General features: G+C 39.5%; 1 protein-coding gene across 3 annotated transcripts in view; it reads left to right on the top strand.

The window, feature by feature from the left end:
- The window catches only part of ADGRD1 (adhesion G protein-coupled receptor D1), a 160,093-nt gene that overhangs the window by 123,620 nt on the left and 20,220 nt on the right, over window positions 1–16,253 (top strand). For all 3 annotated transcript variants that reach the window (XM_035340879.1, XM_035340881.1, XM_035340880.1), the window contains one exon: window positions 7,072–7,163. In XM_035340879.1, coding sequence (XP_035196770.1) covers window positions 7,072–7,163 — 92 coding nt within the window. The remainder of the gene's footprint in view (window positions 1–7,071; window positions 7,164–16,253) is intronic.

Below are 16,253 nucleotides of genomic sequence, written 5' to 3'. Positions count from 1 at the left end.
TGTCAGAGTGACAACACGAACACGGAATAGACCCACTGATTAGAGAAATTAGGCTGCCTTTAAAGCTTTGCTAGATTTGAAGCATGAGCTGAAATCTAAACCGGAGTCTGTGCCTGCTGTGGCATTGAAGGAGGATCAGATAAAATAAGATCCTGACTACTTGCATGGAGGAATATCAAAGGGAGCCAGTGACGCTGCCTTGTACTTCCCCAAGAGAGACAGCACAGGCACATCCCCAGATTTCTCTGCATAGAGAAACCCCACAAATCCTGCTAGCAGAAATATCTCTACAAGCCAAAGAAAGGCAGGAGAGCTATACATATAGAAATGCACTGAGCACTTGTGCTTGCCACTGCATGTCTCTGTAACCATTCAGCAAGCAGGAGGTGGCTCCTCAGCTGACCTGTGCCATCACAGGCAATTTTGTGCTGCAGCTGAGTTGACACCCTAACATTTGCCTTGAGACAGCAAAATCAGCAGCTCTCACAGCCCAGTGTCTTCCACCCAAGATACAGCCTCTGAAAAACTAGGCTGTATAAACATATATAAAAACAATGAAAACAGTTGCTATATCAATGTGGCCGAAATTACCTCATGTTAGCATATTAATCAAATGGTTAATGGCAACACTGGAGAGTCGCTGTGCAATAAGGGCAGATTTTTATTTATCTTTTTAACCTAGGTGAAATCATATACATGTAAATAAGAAACACTTATTGGATTAGAGTTGGCTAAACAGGTCTGGACTTTGTTCTAGCAAGCTTAATTTCTTGTTGGCCTGTACCTTTGACCTTCTGTAAGCTCATATTCAAAGATATGTAAGTATTGATGATTGGAGAGCAACTAAAATGCTGTAATACTTGAACATCTCCTTCTCACATTAGCACTTGCTTTCTGGCCATTGTTCAGCAGCAAAGGAGGAAATGAGATGCAACCAGCAAAATCAAATGTTTCCCAGCTGCTGTTCAAAGACAGTATTAATCAAAACGTGCTAGATATTGAAGCACTTACTCACCTGAGTGAGCACAGCCTTCAACAAATTGTATGTGTAGCTGCTTGCTATGAAAGTACAGGTTTAACCGTCTGGCTCTCAGATGTATTATTTGTGCAGCTCAAGTTATATTCTTGTAGGGATAGAAATATTTTGTGAAAGAGAAAGAATGAGCTCACAAGGTTGATCTGTGTAGAGCAATTTGTTAAATAGTCTAAATCCAGCTCTGCCCAAAATAGCAGCAAGCTGGCTGACAAATTATTTTCTCTGGGCATTGACTATGCTAGCTGAAAAATATGTTAGCGCCTATAGGGAAATACCAAGGCTAAATAAACACTATTTTGTGCATGCATGTGTGCTTGGGCTTTTTAAGTAGAAAATTAGCCACTACTTGTTTGAACCAGTGTTTAGCTCTGAAAATAAGCCTCAAGAAGCAATTTTTGACTACTTTCATCCAGTTTCTCTCTGCCAAGTAAAAGGATTATGCCGTGCAGAAAACAGGGGGACTGCTCCTTTCAACTCCCACTCCCTCAAGACTAGGCAGACTCGGTCTGCTTTGTCCTGCCCCAGCCTCACAGTTGCTTCAGACATCATGGAGCCTTAAAACAGAATGATGTGGTAGGAGTGTGACTGGGAAAAAATACACATACTTTTCTGGGGAGTAATTCGCAGAACCTCCCAGCCCTATATGGATTCCCTTACCAAGAGTGCTTTTTCCTTCAGGTTTGAGAAAATAATTAGTTCCTTCTACGTGTAGGTCTTTTGGCTTCTACCTACACCTTAAGGTTTAAGGATCACTCTCCAGCCCCAGCTCCCCTGCTCCTAGCCACAACACCCAAATCTTGTAGGGCAACTTCACAAGAAAATTGTTGCAATTAATTTGAAAATGAACCTCATCTCAGCCAATGTTGGCCTGGGAAAACATGTCTTCAAATGAGAAAAAAAAAAAAAAAAAAAAAAAGAAAAGAAAAAGAAAACTTGACAAAGCACCTGAATTTTTGGAACAAGACAGTAAAAGCTTCTGGCAGAAGGCTTTGTTTGTTATCAACCATCTGCTACTTTGGAGTGTTTCCATAGATATGGCAGAATTAAGGAAATTCTGCTGAAAGCATCTGTGTACACAGAGCAGTGGGTGTGCTACAGACAGGGAACAATCCATTGTTGGGGGAAGATTGGGCTGTAGTGGCAAGTTCCTTCTATTGTTTTTCCTGTAAGTTGTTATTTTCCTGGTGCTTTTTCACAAGACCTTCCAATAAACAGCATTTTTATGGAACAAAATGATTGTAATTAGCATACTGCTAACACAGTTCTGTGCTGTGGAGACACCAGTTTTGTAACCAGTATCTTCAAATGGGGCTGCATCAATTTGGATCCCAGGCTGAGCCTGCCATCACTGGCTTCAACTGGTGTTTATGAATATTAAATATACAGAAAAAGATTTGTTGCCTTTATACCTGCTGCTCATACCTGACTTAGTAAGTTCCGTTGGCCTGATGATATTTATTCATACCTTTATGTACCTGTGCAGAATTAAGCTGATTTTGTATGTTGAATACTATTTTACTCTGCAGATTTAAAGGTGGCAATCTGTGTCCTTTATTAGTCATCATTCATCATGGAAGAGGTGACGAATTTGGCCCAAAACATTTGGAAGCATTGGAACAGTAGGATTCTTCAGGCACTGAAATCAAGTACAAACAAGTGCTGTGGTGGAATAGAGCACAAATGCACAGATCACAGCAGCAAAGTTTCTTTATTTTTCTTATTAGCACTCAGTTATGAGTGATTTTACTATTTTAAATTTGAATTTATTCATTATTTAAAAATTAAATTTTCATCAGTTTACAAACAGGAAATCATGAAATGCTTTTTAGAATGATGGGACAGATTATAAGAAATTAAAAATGAGGGATTAGTATCAGAAAAAAAAAAAAAAAAAAAAAAAGAAGTCAAGGGTCTGTCCCATCTTTTATTTAGTATTTATTTTCTTGTATTCTCTTTCCAGCCTCAAAAGTTTGCTTTGCTATTCAGCTCTGATTGGAGCAATGTTGTATGCATTAACATGAAGTCATGCACAAGAAATCCACAGTAACTCAGTGTAGTCTATTCAGTCTGTAATTGGTCTGGGATAGCTGGGAGGGGCATCAGGCTTTCCAAAACCATTCCCCCAGTTTTGAACATCATTCTAATTTAATTGGATCTCTGTGTATGGAAATGCATAATGATGTGTCCTAGCAATGGGCTGCAACTCCAACAGCTTGGAGGGTTGGTGTGCTACTAGTGATGTCATGATTAGTATAAAATTAAGTCGCACCATTGGAGAGTATGTTAAACCTCAGATTGGAAGAGCCAGTTAAAACTCCCCGTACCATTGCCCAAAACTGAAGTGGAGCTTAAAATAGTTTGTGGTTTTAGAAGAAAACTGGTCAATGGATTTAATTAAGGCAATATGTTTTATCCATTTTTTTCCCTCTGTGCTTCCAAGCCTCTTCTTGGCTAGGATGCAACACACCACATCAGAGGGTTTTACTCAGGGCATTTCTGCACTGCACTAAAGAAACAACAAAAATCTCAGGAGACTTGGACGAAAGCTGGGTGAAAACCCTGCAAAAGAATAAGTGAGGGAAAGAATTTGTCTCACTATTTCTATTCCAGCTTTGTAAAAAAAACCTCAAAGACAACAGAGCAAATCTTTGAAAAGCTAACCAAGCTAACCTGGAGTTAAAGATGCATTTCTGCACCTCTGTGGCAAATGTCCCTGATAGCTGTATTCATTCTACTCTTTTAGGGAGACCCTTGAGAAATCCTACTGGGTCAGTTGACACAAGGCTATAGAATAGGTGTTACAATTGTACACAGTTCCCGCAGCGCAGACCTTTTTAATTTTTTTCATCTCTCTGCTCCTCTAAGCAGGGCTGTATGGTCAAGAAAACAAAGTTTGGCTCATGCTCTTTGTGTTTTTCCATGTCCAAAAATCTAATCCAAATAAATTTTGATAAGAAGTATTCATATTGAAAGAGATTCTTTTTACATATTTAACTCTCCACCTGATCTGACAATTTTTAGTCAGGTGAAGTTGTCCCCAGCATGAGCCAGAGCTCCCTGATGTCACTGGAACCTTTCCATGGGCTCTGGTGGGCTTTGCCTCAAGCCTACCATAAGGGGAACTGGCAGATTTTGCAGGGCTGCAAGTGCCTGAAGTCGGACCAGCTGCCTTGAAAGGAGTCCTGTGAGTTAGGAAACATGTGCTATTGTTATTAGCCATATTTTTTTGAAAAATAAAGTGTGGTCAGTGCCTACAAGAAAAAAAAATCTATGTTCTTGTGTACTTTAAAGGAAAAATAGCTGCAACTGTCAGGCAATCTGTCCTTTCAGAAAAGTAAGAAATATGAGCTATATACAGTTCTTTTATCTAAATGTTTATTCTCCTACTTTGAACGTTCTGATATATGCTAAAACATAATGAGTGTTTCATCAACTAAGCATTCCTCTATTAAAGTCATTGGCTAAGTATTTATTTCAGATGCCAAAAAATCACTAGAGGAGCAATTCAGTGGCTCTATTTTGGTTTCCCATTACAAGGACAGTGGAAATACCTCCATGCTTTGATTACTGAAACATTAACAAATGAAGACATTCATAGCTAATCTGTTTATTTAGGCTGCAAGAGATTACTCTAATTTCTCAAAATACCTAAACAAAAATTTTCAAGTGCTTTAGGAAATTTAAACATAGAACTTTGGGACTTGAACATAAAGTCTGGTTGCTAATTTTACAAGTACCTTATTTTTATCAGCAGACAGATCACAGTCCTTCCTTCTCATCTTATAAACATGTAACTAAAGCACCCTGGACAGGATATGATTACACTGGCTGCACAAGAGGAGGTGCGCAAGGCCTTTTTAGATTACAACTTTAGACAATCCAAAATATAAAGGAAATTAATTTCCAATCTCTCTCTCTCTCTCTCTCTCTTTTTAAACAATAAATTAAAACTCAGCTTAAAATGCTATTTTTTTGCTTTAGCAAACCACATAGTTCCTGTGTCCTTAGAGGCTATCTTGTAGTGTTCTGATGACCACATCCTAGGGTTCATGTCCAGTCTGAGTGAAAGTTTGCAAGATTCTGAGTATTCCTTTGTTGGTGCTTATTATTTATAACTTTCATTAACTTTGGTAAGATGTAGGAAATTCAGAATGTAAGGAATGAGGAGTCTTGATTTCACTGCAGTTTATTTCTTCGTATTTTTAAACACATTACATATGCATAATCTGCATATTTTTTAAAATGCTACACAGAAAGTAAAATCTAGGAAAATCTGTCTAAAAAGAATTAGGAATCGAATAAAGAGCTGGAGTTAAGTGCTTGTGAGGTTGGCAGGAGCATGCTGCTTGCAGTTATCAGAAAAAGGGTCCATGCAGCAACTGTACCAAGCTGAACTTGTGCTGTCTGTGAGACATCTGCAAGGAAATGTCAGTAGAGGAAACTGATATTTTAGATAAAAGATTAAACAAGGCTGATGAAAGATAATATGTCAGGAAAGACGTGAAAGGTGTAGAGAGGCATTTCCTGTGAAATTCTCATGAAAAGCTGCATCGAAGATGATTGTTTGGTGGACATGCAGCAAAAATTGGAGAGTTTGGAGGACAAGTAAAAGAAGTAAAAGAGAAATGTAACTTGTTCGTATTCATCATTTGCTCCTTCAGTCAACGCACATATTTAGCACATAAATGGGTTTCTCAGGAATGCTTATTACTGCCTTAAAAATATTTTCAAGATATGATTTGGTGGGAATAGGGAGAATGACCCCAAGACTATTGAATTTCATCTCTTATTAATCTCTGTAAAACCAATTGAACGAGTACACTTGTAATTGAAAAGTTTTTTGGTTCCACAGAGAATTCTTTGGATGGGGTAAAAGGCTGTGGCAGAAATGGACTATCACAGCTATCCTTATACTTTACAGTAGGTGATGATCTACCCCTAGGAATCTAAAATTTAAAGATTTGTAAGATTTGAAAAATGGCATGAGAATGATTATTACCAAGTTAAACATTCTTTAGCTCAGCCCCTCTCCTCCCAAAATTATAACATTTATGTTAAAATAGATTACAATTGTTGAGTTTTAACTATATTGAATTCTTATTTCTTTACGTTCTTTAGTTCAAGAGAGCTTTGTTCTTCCCTTGTTCTTAACTCAAGGTTAAATATCAGCTTTGTAGCTGATGTGTAACTTTGGACAGAAAGGGGGAAATATGTCTTTCACCTTCACACTCTCCCCCTCTCTTTTTTCTTTAAACCCAAGGTCTCTGCAAAACAAGACAGTCTTTGCCACATCTCCATGAAATGATAAAGTTTTCTTTACTTCTTCACCTGTGACTCCAGAGCAAACTTTCTTTTGTTGCACCTTTCAGTGTTACTCTTTTCAAGATTTCCTAGATTTCTGGTGGGAGTTCTTTTCATTTTATTGATGTTTCTGCTGGGTCTGACATAAAAAAGAGTAGAGCTTTTGAAGAGAAGAGTTCAGACTTAACGTATTTTCCTCATTTTTGGTTTAAAATAATCTCATGCTTAAATTGCAAGCAGACCTTGGTAAGAAGCATGAATTATACACTGTGAAGGCTATAAGTCTGAGAGAAGTGTTTTCTGAAGCCTGTGCACATGCAAGCACAAAACCAAAGATCACACAGACATATACTGCTGTTCACTGAAGTTCTTGTCTAATTTGTCAGCTGCTGGTAGATACTAGGGTATTTATTTGTAGAGTAGGGATCCTGAGCACTTCAGTTGTGAATCAATGTTTCTGTCCAGCCTTATACTAAAGAGGTAAGCTGTTCTGGAAGGAAAAAAATCACACAAGGTGGAAGAGCTACCCACTTTCGGAACAGAGAAATACACTGGCAATGGAGGTCGGACTATATCAGTCCAAAGTTGGAAACCTCTTTTGCCTATACAACAGGCAAAATTCCTATTTTCTGTTGATTTGCACAGTACATACAGTACACTCTTAGGACAGTTCACATCTCTGACACATTTGGTATTTGATTTCCTGACCAATCTTTTTCCTTCTTATTTTTCAGGTCAATATTGGTATTCTCATCGCTGTCACAAGAGTTATCTCAAGAATCAGTGCAGACAACTATAAGGTCCACAGAGATGCCAATGCTTTCAAGTAAGTTTTTCATATTCAAATTATGTTATAACAAGTTAAGAATCTCACACTAGCAATGTCATATCATAGGGACATGAATCATGGACTTCTCCCAGAACACTAATATTATTCCTCTTTAGTAAAAAGTAAATAAAGTTGAAGGCAGCCAGGTAATATATTTTACAAAAGCCAAATGCTGCATAGGATGAAACCTATGGTTCAATGTGAGCTAAAATGTTTTCCTGCTTATTATAAGTTTCTAGCATTTGCTGATTCATAATTTTCCTTGTTATTAATGGAGACTTTCCTCTTCCTGCTATTTTCAAAGAAAAATCCCCCAGAGCATGAATAATCTGTACTTGGGTATTGCAACTATTCCACTCTCCCAGAGGATAAACCTTGTTTCTAGCCCCAGTTCAGCAAAATATTTAGGCATATGCTTATCTTTAAGACTCTCTTGATAATGCAAAGCACAGAGACTTATGCTGGATTTAAATGTGTTCTTAAATTCAAGTATGTCTTTATATCGTGGTGCTTTGAGCCTCTAGGGATGTTGGCCTCTTTGAGTGCATCAGCTTTTAAATACTATGGTATCAGCACTAGAGGGGAAATTTAATGTAGACACATCACTGCATCTGAATACACAAGGACAAATTACGATTTCTTAAAAAAATATAGGATTTTATATGGGTAACTAAGAAGATAACTTAATATATTGAATTTAAACTGCTGAATATTCCATTTTGTGGCTTGTATCTCCTAAAGACATTTTCATCCAAACATAATATACTGTATATAACTTGAGGAGTGTGTAACTCAGAATAAAAATGTGACGATGGTCTGTGTTTAATATTTCTGAGTCACAGGCTATTGTATGATAAGCTTTGGTACCTCTGCTCTGAAATGGTGTCATAAGGAATCATTTTTATGCTTCGATTACTAATGTAATTTTTAAAATGCCATTAAATTTTCAATATTGGTGACAGTTACCTAATTGAAGTTAGTTTAGCTACTGTATACTTATCCAACAGGAAAAGAGAAACAGTAAGTAAGTCTACACAAAAATCTATAAGATAATTATATAGTAGTGAAATGAAAAGACTTGGAATTAAAATTACTGTTTCAGTTCTGGCTGAGTCCTTGTGACCTTCAGAAATACAAAGGAAATGTAGAACCTTAGGAAGCAAATAACTGTATATTGTCAATGCCAATTTGTATCCACTATTAGAATTATGAAATAATGGAACAACCTCCATAAATAGCTACACTGATATCCCTATGTACTTAGATATTTCCTTGTATTATAAAGAAGAGTTGATTGAACACAAGGTGTACCCTGCATGCTGCTATATATATATAGAAAGAAATCTTACTGGCTCAGGAGCAGTCTGTCCCCACGTGCCCAAAGACGAGCCGGCGTGGAAGAAGACCGGCCTGGCTGAGCAGAGAGCTGCGGCTCGAGCTTAGGAGAAAAAAGAGGGTTTATAATTTTTGGAAAAGAGGGCGGGCTACTCAGGGGGACTACAAGGATGCTGCGAGGCAGTGCAGGGACAAAATCAGAAAGGCCAAAGCTCATCTGGGGCTCAATCTGGCTACTGCTGTTAAGACAACAAAAAATGTTTTTATAAATACATCAACACAAAAAGGAGGACTAAGGAGAATCCCCAGCCTTTACTGGATGTGGGGGGAAACTTAGTAACCAGAGATGAGGAAAAAGCTGAGGTGCTTAACGCCTTCTTTGCCTCAGTCTTTAACAGCAAAACCAGTTGTTCTCTGGACGCCCAGTACCCTGAGCTCGAGGAAGGGGATGGGGAGCAGAATGTCGCCCCCACAATCCATGAGGAAATGGTTGGCGACCTGCTACAGCATTTGGATGTACACAAGTCAAGGGGGCCGGATGGGATCCACCCGAGGGTACTGAGAGAACTGGCGGAAGAGCTGGCCAAGCCACTTTCCATCATTTATCGGCAGTCCTGGCTATCGGGGGAGGTCCCAGTTGACTGGCGGCTAGCAAACGTGACGCCCATCTACAAGAAGGGCCAGAGGGTAGACCCGGGGAACTATAGGCCTGTTAGTTTAACATCAGTGGCAGGGAAGCTCATGGAGCAGATTATCTTGGGTGTCATCATGCAGCAGTTGCAGGGCAAGCAGGCGATCAGGCCTAGTCAGCATGGGTTTATGAAGGGCAGGTCCTGCTTGACGAACCTGATCTCCTTCTATGACAAGGTGACACGCTTAGTGGATGAGGGAAAGGCTGTGGACGTGGTCTACCTTGACTTCAGTAAGGCATTTGACACCGTCCCCCACAGCATTCTCCTCAGGAAACTGGCTGCTCATGGCTTGGACTGGCATACACTTCGTTGGGTTAAGAGCTGGCTGGATGGCCGGGCCCAGAGAGTTGTGGTGAATGGAGTCAAATCCAGTTGGAGGCCGGTCACTAGTGGAGTCCCCCAAGGCTCGGTACTGGGACCAGTCCTCTTTAACATCTTCATCGATGATCTGGACGAGGGGATCGAGTGCACCCTCAGCAAGGTTGCAGACAACACCAAGTTAGGTGCGTGTGTCGATCTGCTCGAGGATAGGAAGGCTCTGCAGGAGGATCTGGATAGGCTGGACCGATGGGCTGAGGTCAACGGTATGAAGTTCAACAAGGCCAAGTGCCAGGTTCTGCACCTGGGGCGCAACAACCCCAAACAGAGCTACAGGCTGGAAGATGTGTGGTTGGAAAGCTGCCTGGCAGAGAAGGACCTGGTAGTGTTGGTTGATAGTCGGCTGAATATGAGCCAGCAGTGTGCTCAGGCGGCCAAGAAGGCCAGCAGCATCCTGGCTTGCATAAGAAACAGCGTGGCCAGCAGGGCTAGGGAGGTGATCGTTCCCCTGTACTCGGCTCTGGTGAGGCCGCACCTCGAGTACTGCGTTCAGTTTTGGGCCCCTCGCTACAAGAAGGACATGGAGGTGCTTGAGCGAGTCCAGAGAAGGGCTACGAAGCTGGTGAAGGGTCTGGAGAACAAGTCTTACGAGGAGCGGCTGAGGGAGCTGGGACTGTTGAGCCTGGAGAAGAGGAGGCTCAGGGGTGACCTTATTGCACTCTACAGGTACCTGAAGGGAGGCTGTAGCGAGGTGGGGGTTGGTCTGTTCTCCCACGTGCCTGGTGACAGGACGAGGGGGAATGGGCTGAAGTTGTGCCAGGGGAGTTTTAGGTTGGATATTAGGAAGAACTTCTTTACTGAACGGGTTGTTAGTCACTGGAATGGGCTGCCCAGGGAAGTGGTTGAGTCACCATCCCTGGAGGTCTTTAAAAGACGTTTAGATGTAGAGCTTAGGGATATGGTTTAGTGGAAGATTTGTTAGTGTTAGGTCAGAGGTTGGACTCGGTGATCTTGGAGGTCTCTTCCAACCTAGACTATTCTGTGATTCTGTGATATATTTAAAGCTATGTACGTATACATAAGTAAAACAGTTCAAGGATGGTTGAGCTAGGAATAAGACAAACAGCATTTAATTGTGACTATATACTCTTAGTATAAATATTATCAGATATAGATTGGGAATGGTGGAGCTCTATAGTGAAAATGTAAGTTATGTACCAAGTATTTGTAAAGCAGTTTTAGGTTTTGACCTAACAATAATGATGGTAGTAGAGAAAAATAATAAATAATGAGAAGATGTATAGGAAAATGATAATGGAATTAATTGTTAAGCAGGAACAGGTTTGATAGATTATCTTACCTCATAGAAATAAATTAATTCAATAAAATATAACTAAAAGTATGTAGAGCATACGGAATATTGCTTTTTCTGTAGATGTCATTACAGAAATAGGTCCTCAGAAAAAATCTGAATTGAGAACAACATAAATAGCTGTCGAAATGTGATCCTAAGGAGTGTTTATAACCTGATTCAATACCGCAGTGAGGCAAGCTGAGTTTCATGTGCGGAGGATGTCATGGAGAAGTAACTGGCCTGTCTGTTGAATAAAGTCAAACATTAAGGCTTTATAACACTAGATTTCTTATCCTCAGTATTCTTTATACAGGTGAGAAGTTTATGTGTCTAGTGTGAAATCATCTGTCCATTGTACTGTTTTCCAAAAAGGAAGAGAACAAAACAGAAGTGGTTTCTGTTCTGACAGCTGCTTGGGAAATGTTTTTCATAGTGAGATGAAAATGCCTCCAACCACCAAAGAATCCTAGATGTTGATTAGAGGTTGTTAACATGTGAGAGTGAATAAGCACAGCAAAATGAATCAGTGACAGAGAGCAGAGAGAAATCAGAAAAACACAAGCTCTGTAGTTGCTGTCAAGTCGCTCTCAGCAAGGGCTACAAGGTAGTTTTTGAATCAACAGGTGCAATTGGCTCAGGGAGAAATCACTGAAGACCACAGACTGCTTTGTGTAAGACAAGCCTTAAATAAAGGGCCTGTCAGGCATCCATCTGGATAGTGCCATTCATTTGACATTAGCTATGGGGAAAACTGGGAATATGTTAGAAAGAATATATCACGCACTTACTGGAAACACATCTAAATTTAAATGGCACAATGTGATTTTGGTGAGACAAGAAACCACATCATCACCATATCGTAGTTCTTTGCTGTAGTGATGTGCTTTGTAGAGCAGAAGGGGATTTTTTAGGGTTGTGTTCATGGTCTCAGAATGGAAAAGAAGCAAAATACAGAATAAAGAAAATGAGAAATGCAGTTTAAGGAGCTGTGCAGGGGAAACCTGCTCGATCTAATAAAGTTGTTAGGGAAGAAAAAAAAAAAAAAAAAAAAAAGAGATTTCAATGCATTGTTTTCAAGCTGGAATGAAATTTGAGTGGAAAGCAAATAAGAAACACTAAGTTTCTGTCTGCAATGATTTATACGATAGTACTTAAACAGTGGGGTTTTGAAGGTTACAAGCGGTAATGAACTGAAAGGAATAGCAAATCTGGCTGGAGACTGATAAAAGTGCCTGTGACAGGAGTGCGAGAGAGGTGCCAGCCACCTCTCCTTGGTGACTCAGGCCAATATTTGTAGCTGCCTTTCGCATTTAAGAGACCTCACCCCTGCAGCAGCTGTTCAAACGATGAGCAGTCATAGGCATAGAGGCCTGAAAACCAGAGCCTCCAGGTTTTACAGAACAGGCCCATCATCAGGCTCGCCTCTTGCCAGGATTTCCTGCCAAAGGAAGAATTTAATCACCCCGACAAGGACCTCCTCACTCCTGCTGGCAGCCTCAACGGGAGAGCGCACGACCTGGGCTCATCTCCCTGAGCTTTAGAGCTCAGCAAAGCAGACACATCCACCTCCACCTGCACTCCCTGACGGGTGGGTAACTGGGTGCTTCTGCTGTGCAATTCATCTCATCTGTTCAAGCCACTTGCCCTAAAAGTTCTGATTTCTCCCCAGTGAACCTGAGGGAAACCTAGTTTGCCCAGCTCCTTCTCAGATACCGCCCCTGTACACTCTCAAGTTAGGTGTGATAACTCACACCTCTGAGGCTGTCAGCCCCGAGAGTAGAGATTACCATAGCAAACTGTCAGAACAAAGATGCAATTATGAGTTGTGATATCAGTTAGAAAGGATATTTATTGTTAGAGAAGTGCTAGTGGTGGAGCATATTTGGTTTCCCTAAAGATTAAGTTACTTGGCAACGCAAGTGGATATTACCAACAAGGGTTTGTTTCTCTTGGCAACAGACAGCAATAAACTGATGTAATAATTCAGAGTAATTGTTCCTGATTTTCCATATGGCAACAGGTCCTCTCACATGCTGACTCAAATGTTGCTACAGAACATGCACCAGGGTGAGCCGGTGCTCAGCTCTAAAGGCAGCTTCCACCAAACTTCGTGCTAAAAAGCCAAAACAGAACAGGAAGGTGTTAACAATATTTCCTTTTTATCATAAAATTAATTAATTCATCATCCACCCTATTCACATTCTGCCCAGAATAAAGTGCAGTACATTATGGACTAATTGACCTTTTCAGCTTCAGATGTTGCTTCTTCTAATGAAGATATCAGACAGCATCTTCCAGATCATTTTATTTTAGTTTCAGATATATAGACAGGTGTGAACATGTCTTTTTCTTGTTGTTATATGTTTTTTAAAGACAATAATAATATCCCCAACATAAAATACAGGGTAAATTAAAGAAAAAAAAAAAAAAAACTCAAAAATTTAAGGAAAAAATAATTTCATTAATTAACCAGTATACGATCAGATGCTAATTAATGCCTAATAGACTCCTGTGACAGTTTGGCAGTAACTAGTTGGTCATTGTAGGATTTGTGTATGTGTGTGAATGGTCACTTTTTTAGCATCTGAAACTTTAACTGCAAGAATAGTTTGCTGGTAAGAGATGAGCAAGGAATTATGAAGAGCTCCTATTTCTTCTTTGAATTTTCTTAAGAACATGCTTTTTACACTGTTTTCTGAAGCATATTGAACACAAATGTATAAAATATGAGCTGTTTCATGTAGTTGTGATTGATTGATTATATTTGAATGTTTTATTTGCTGATTAGCTATTGACTCTCAGCAAACAAATTTTGTGTACTAATTCAGATGCAGCTTTCTGAGATTTTTTGGCATCCAGAGAACACATTTTCCACCAAAAAGCTAATTTGAATGTTTTACTTTATAGAATGCTGAATCAAATATCTTGAAAAATTTAAATGCATATACATGTTTGTTTGCACTATCCATTCTTCTTGATTGGGCTTCTTGACCTCTATTTAAGGAAATAATTAATCTTACATTTGAGTTTAAACATCTGAGTAGTCTCTCTGAACTTAATGCAATTAAAGGAGATTAGTTTAATGGAATTGCTCACGTGCTTGAAGAGACCCACGATTACTTTTTTGAGTTATGGACCACTTGATTTTTTTTTCTTTTTTCTTTTTTTTTTTTTTTTCTTCCCGCTGCATTTAAAATCTTAATTCCTCTCTTAGTGCACTCGTTTCCTCTGGTTAACAACTAAATAGCTTTTGTCTTGCTGCTCTACCTTCAAAGCCTCATTGCCGTGTTTACTTGGGAAGTTACTTCTCTGTTACAGTGAGAAAAGATGTCTTATGTGACAGTGTTTTAAATACATGCACATTTTATTACCCAAGAGAAGAACTCCTCCTTGGTTAAGTCTATCACAAGTAGGTTGCTTGATTACCTGGGTTACCTGACTACTGAATTATAAGGGTTAAAGTATAATACAATTTTCATATACCTTAGTTTGCATGAAGATTATTAGGAACTGTAAAAGCAGAAGAATGCAAAGCATGTCTCTGTGGCAGTAATAGCCATTTTAGTCTAGAATCGATGATATCATGCTTAACCACACCACTGTGCTTCTGCAGCTAGTTCACTTTTGCATTGTATTGTCCAGAAGAGACAGAATTTCATTAACTTTTTCTTGAATAAATTGCTAACTCCAACTCTTACTCAATACTTTCTCACTGCTTGCTCTGAAATGGCCCAATGAGTTGGAAAAATCTGTATCATTTTTATAAAGTGTACACTTCAGAAGGCAGTGAACCAGAAGTGATAGCTATCATAATCCCCACAGAGAAAGCAATTACAACATAATTAGAAATATTTCTTAGCTTTTTACCCTATTATTTCTTTCATTTTACTCATTTCCCTCATCCCTCAAAGCCTGATCCTCACTCAGTAAAATAATGTCTCTGAATTCTCTGTCGAGGGAAGGAATAACACTTTCTCTGTTTAGTTAAATTAATGACTGAAAAATGGAACAAATGGCAGTAGCTGTGGTGCATGAGAGCAACACAGGGCATCAAGAAAAGCTCAACAGGGCAAGCAAGCCATGTAAGTTGTGTTAGCTCATACTGCATTTTTGAATGTAGCTTAAACCACTCTGGATGAAACTGAAATCTGGGTAGATGGGTTTAATGGAAGTCTGTTACTTCCTTTGGTAATTTGAAAAAAAAAAAAAAAAAAAAAAAAAAGTTGTACTGAAAGATTTTCCCTTTGACAGATACAAATACATGAGGGCTGTCTTCCAACAGCTCCTGACACTGCAGACATCTGTATGGTTTAAATGTGTAATTGACCGTTCCAAAGCACTTTGCAAAGCCATTTATTATATTTCAGCAGCACACCAAATGCACAGTGGCAAATTGCTCATCCATTTAATCAATGATCCATTCCATGCCATGACTCCAAATCAGTATTTTAGTTTGTTTATAAACATAGTGCCTGCCTTTCAGCCCAGTCACCTTTTGTCTCAGATAGCACACCTCCAAGTTAGAGCTGCTAACTTCGGTGCTTTTAACTTAAGGCTTTAATCTGCAAGGTACTGTGTATTAGTTGCATTTTGTTCTTGTGATTCAGTGCCTGTTTCATGTCATTTGCAGTGCAAAGACTTTTTTTTCTGAGGATTATTACCAGCTGTTCATTTTTACAGGATGCACTTGTCAATCACGACACTTACTTGAAGCTCTCCTGAGAGGTCTCCTACCGTAACCTCCCTAAGTGACTAAATTCTACCCCTTTGCAGTACCATTAAAGAATTTCTTTTTCTCTCCCCACCTGCCTTCAGGGGTTAGGAACAAGTTACAATCTGCAGTCAAACTCTTCTCAAAGTCCACAGGGATTCAAGATCCGTAGCACTAGAAAATCTGTTCTGTGCCTTGCTGGCAGATGCTGCAGACGCAGCCCTCAGAGACATGGAGCCCCTGCTTCTGTGAGCTCTGTTGAAAGAGAAACGAGCTTTTCCCATTTGCTGAAGGAGAGCCATCAGTTAGAAAGAGCAGCCTGGCAAGTCAAATCTGCCTTCAGCAGTTCTTTTTCTTGACAGTTTCTAACTGTGTGTAAGAAATCCTGTTCATTGAATAGGGCTTCAAATACTGTGAGCGATGTACCTCATGGAAGCTCTTGGAAGGAGGAGGGGGACTGGCAATAAAGGAAATAATTAAAAGGAAAGTATTAAGCAATGACAATTAGAGAGCTGAAGTGCTACTGCCAATGATAATGTCCTCAACAAAATTAAATTTTTGGCTCATTGAATATGACAAATACAAATGCCATTTGGGTATCTCCTTATTAGATTCCGAGTTTCAGACTGAAAATACATGGGTCTGAATGCTGGCAATGAGGGCATTAATGAGGAAGT

This window comes from Oxyura jamaicensis, chromosome 15 (assembly GCF_011077185.1).
Source record: "Oxyura jamaicensis isolate SHBP4307 breed ruddy duck chromosome 15, BPBGC_Ojam_1.0, whole genome shotgun sequence".
NCBI lineage: Eukaryota > Metazoa > Chordata > Aves > Anseriformes > Anatidae > Oxyura > Oxyura jamaicensis.
The sequence above is the reverse complement of the archived record's forward strand: the minus strand, read 5'-3'. Positions and strand labels throughout refer to the sequence as shown.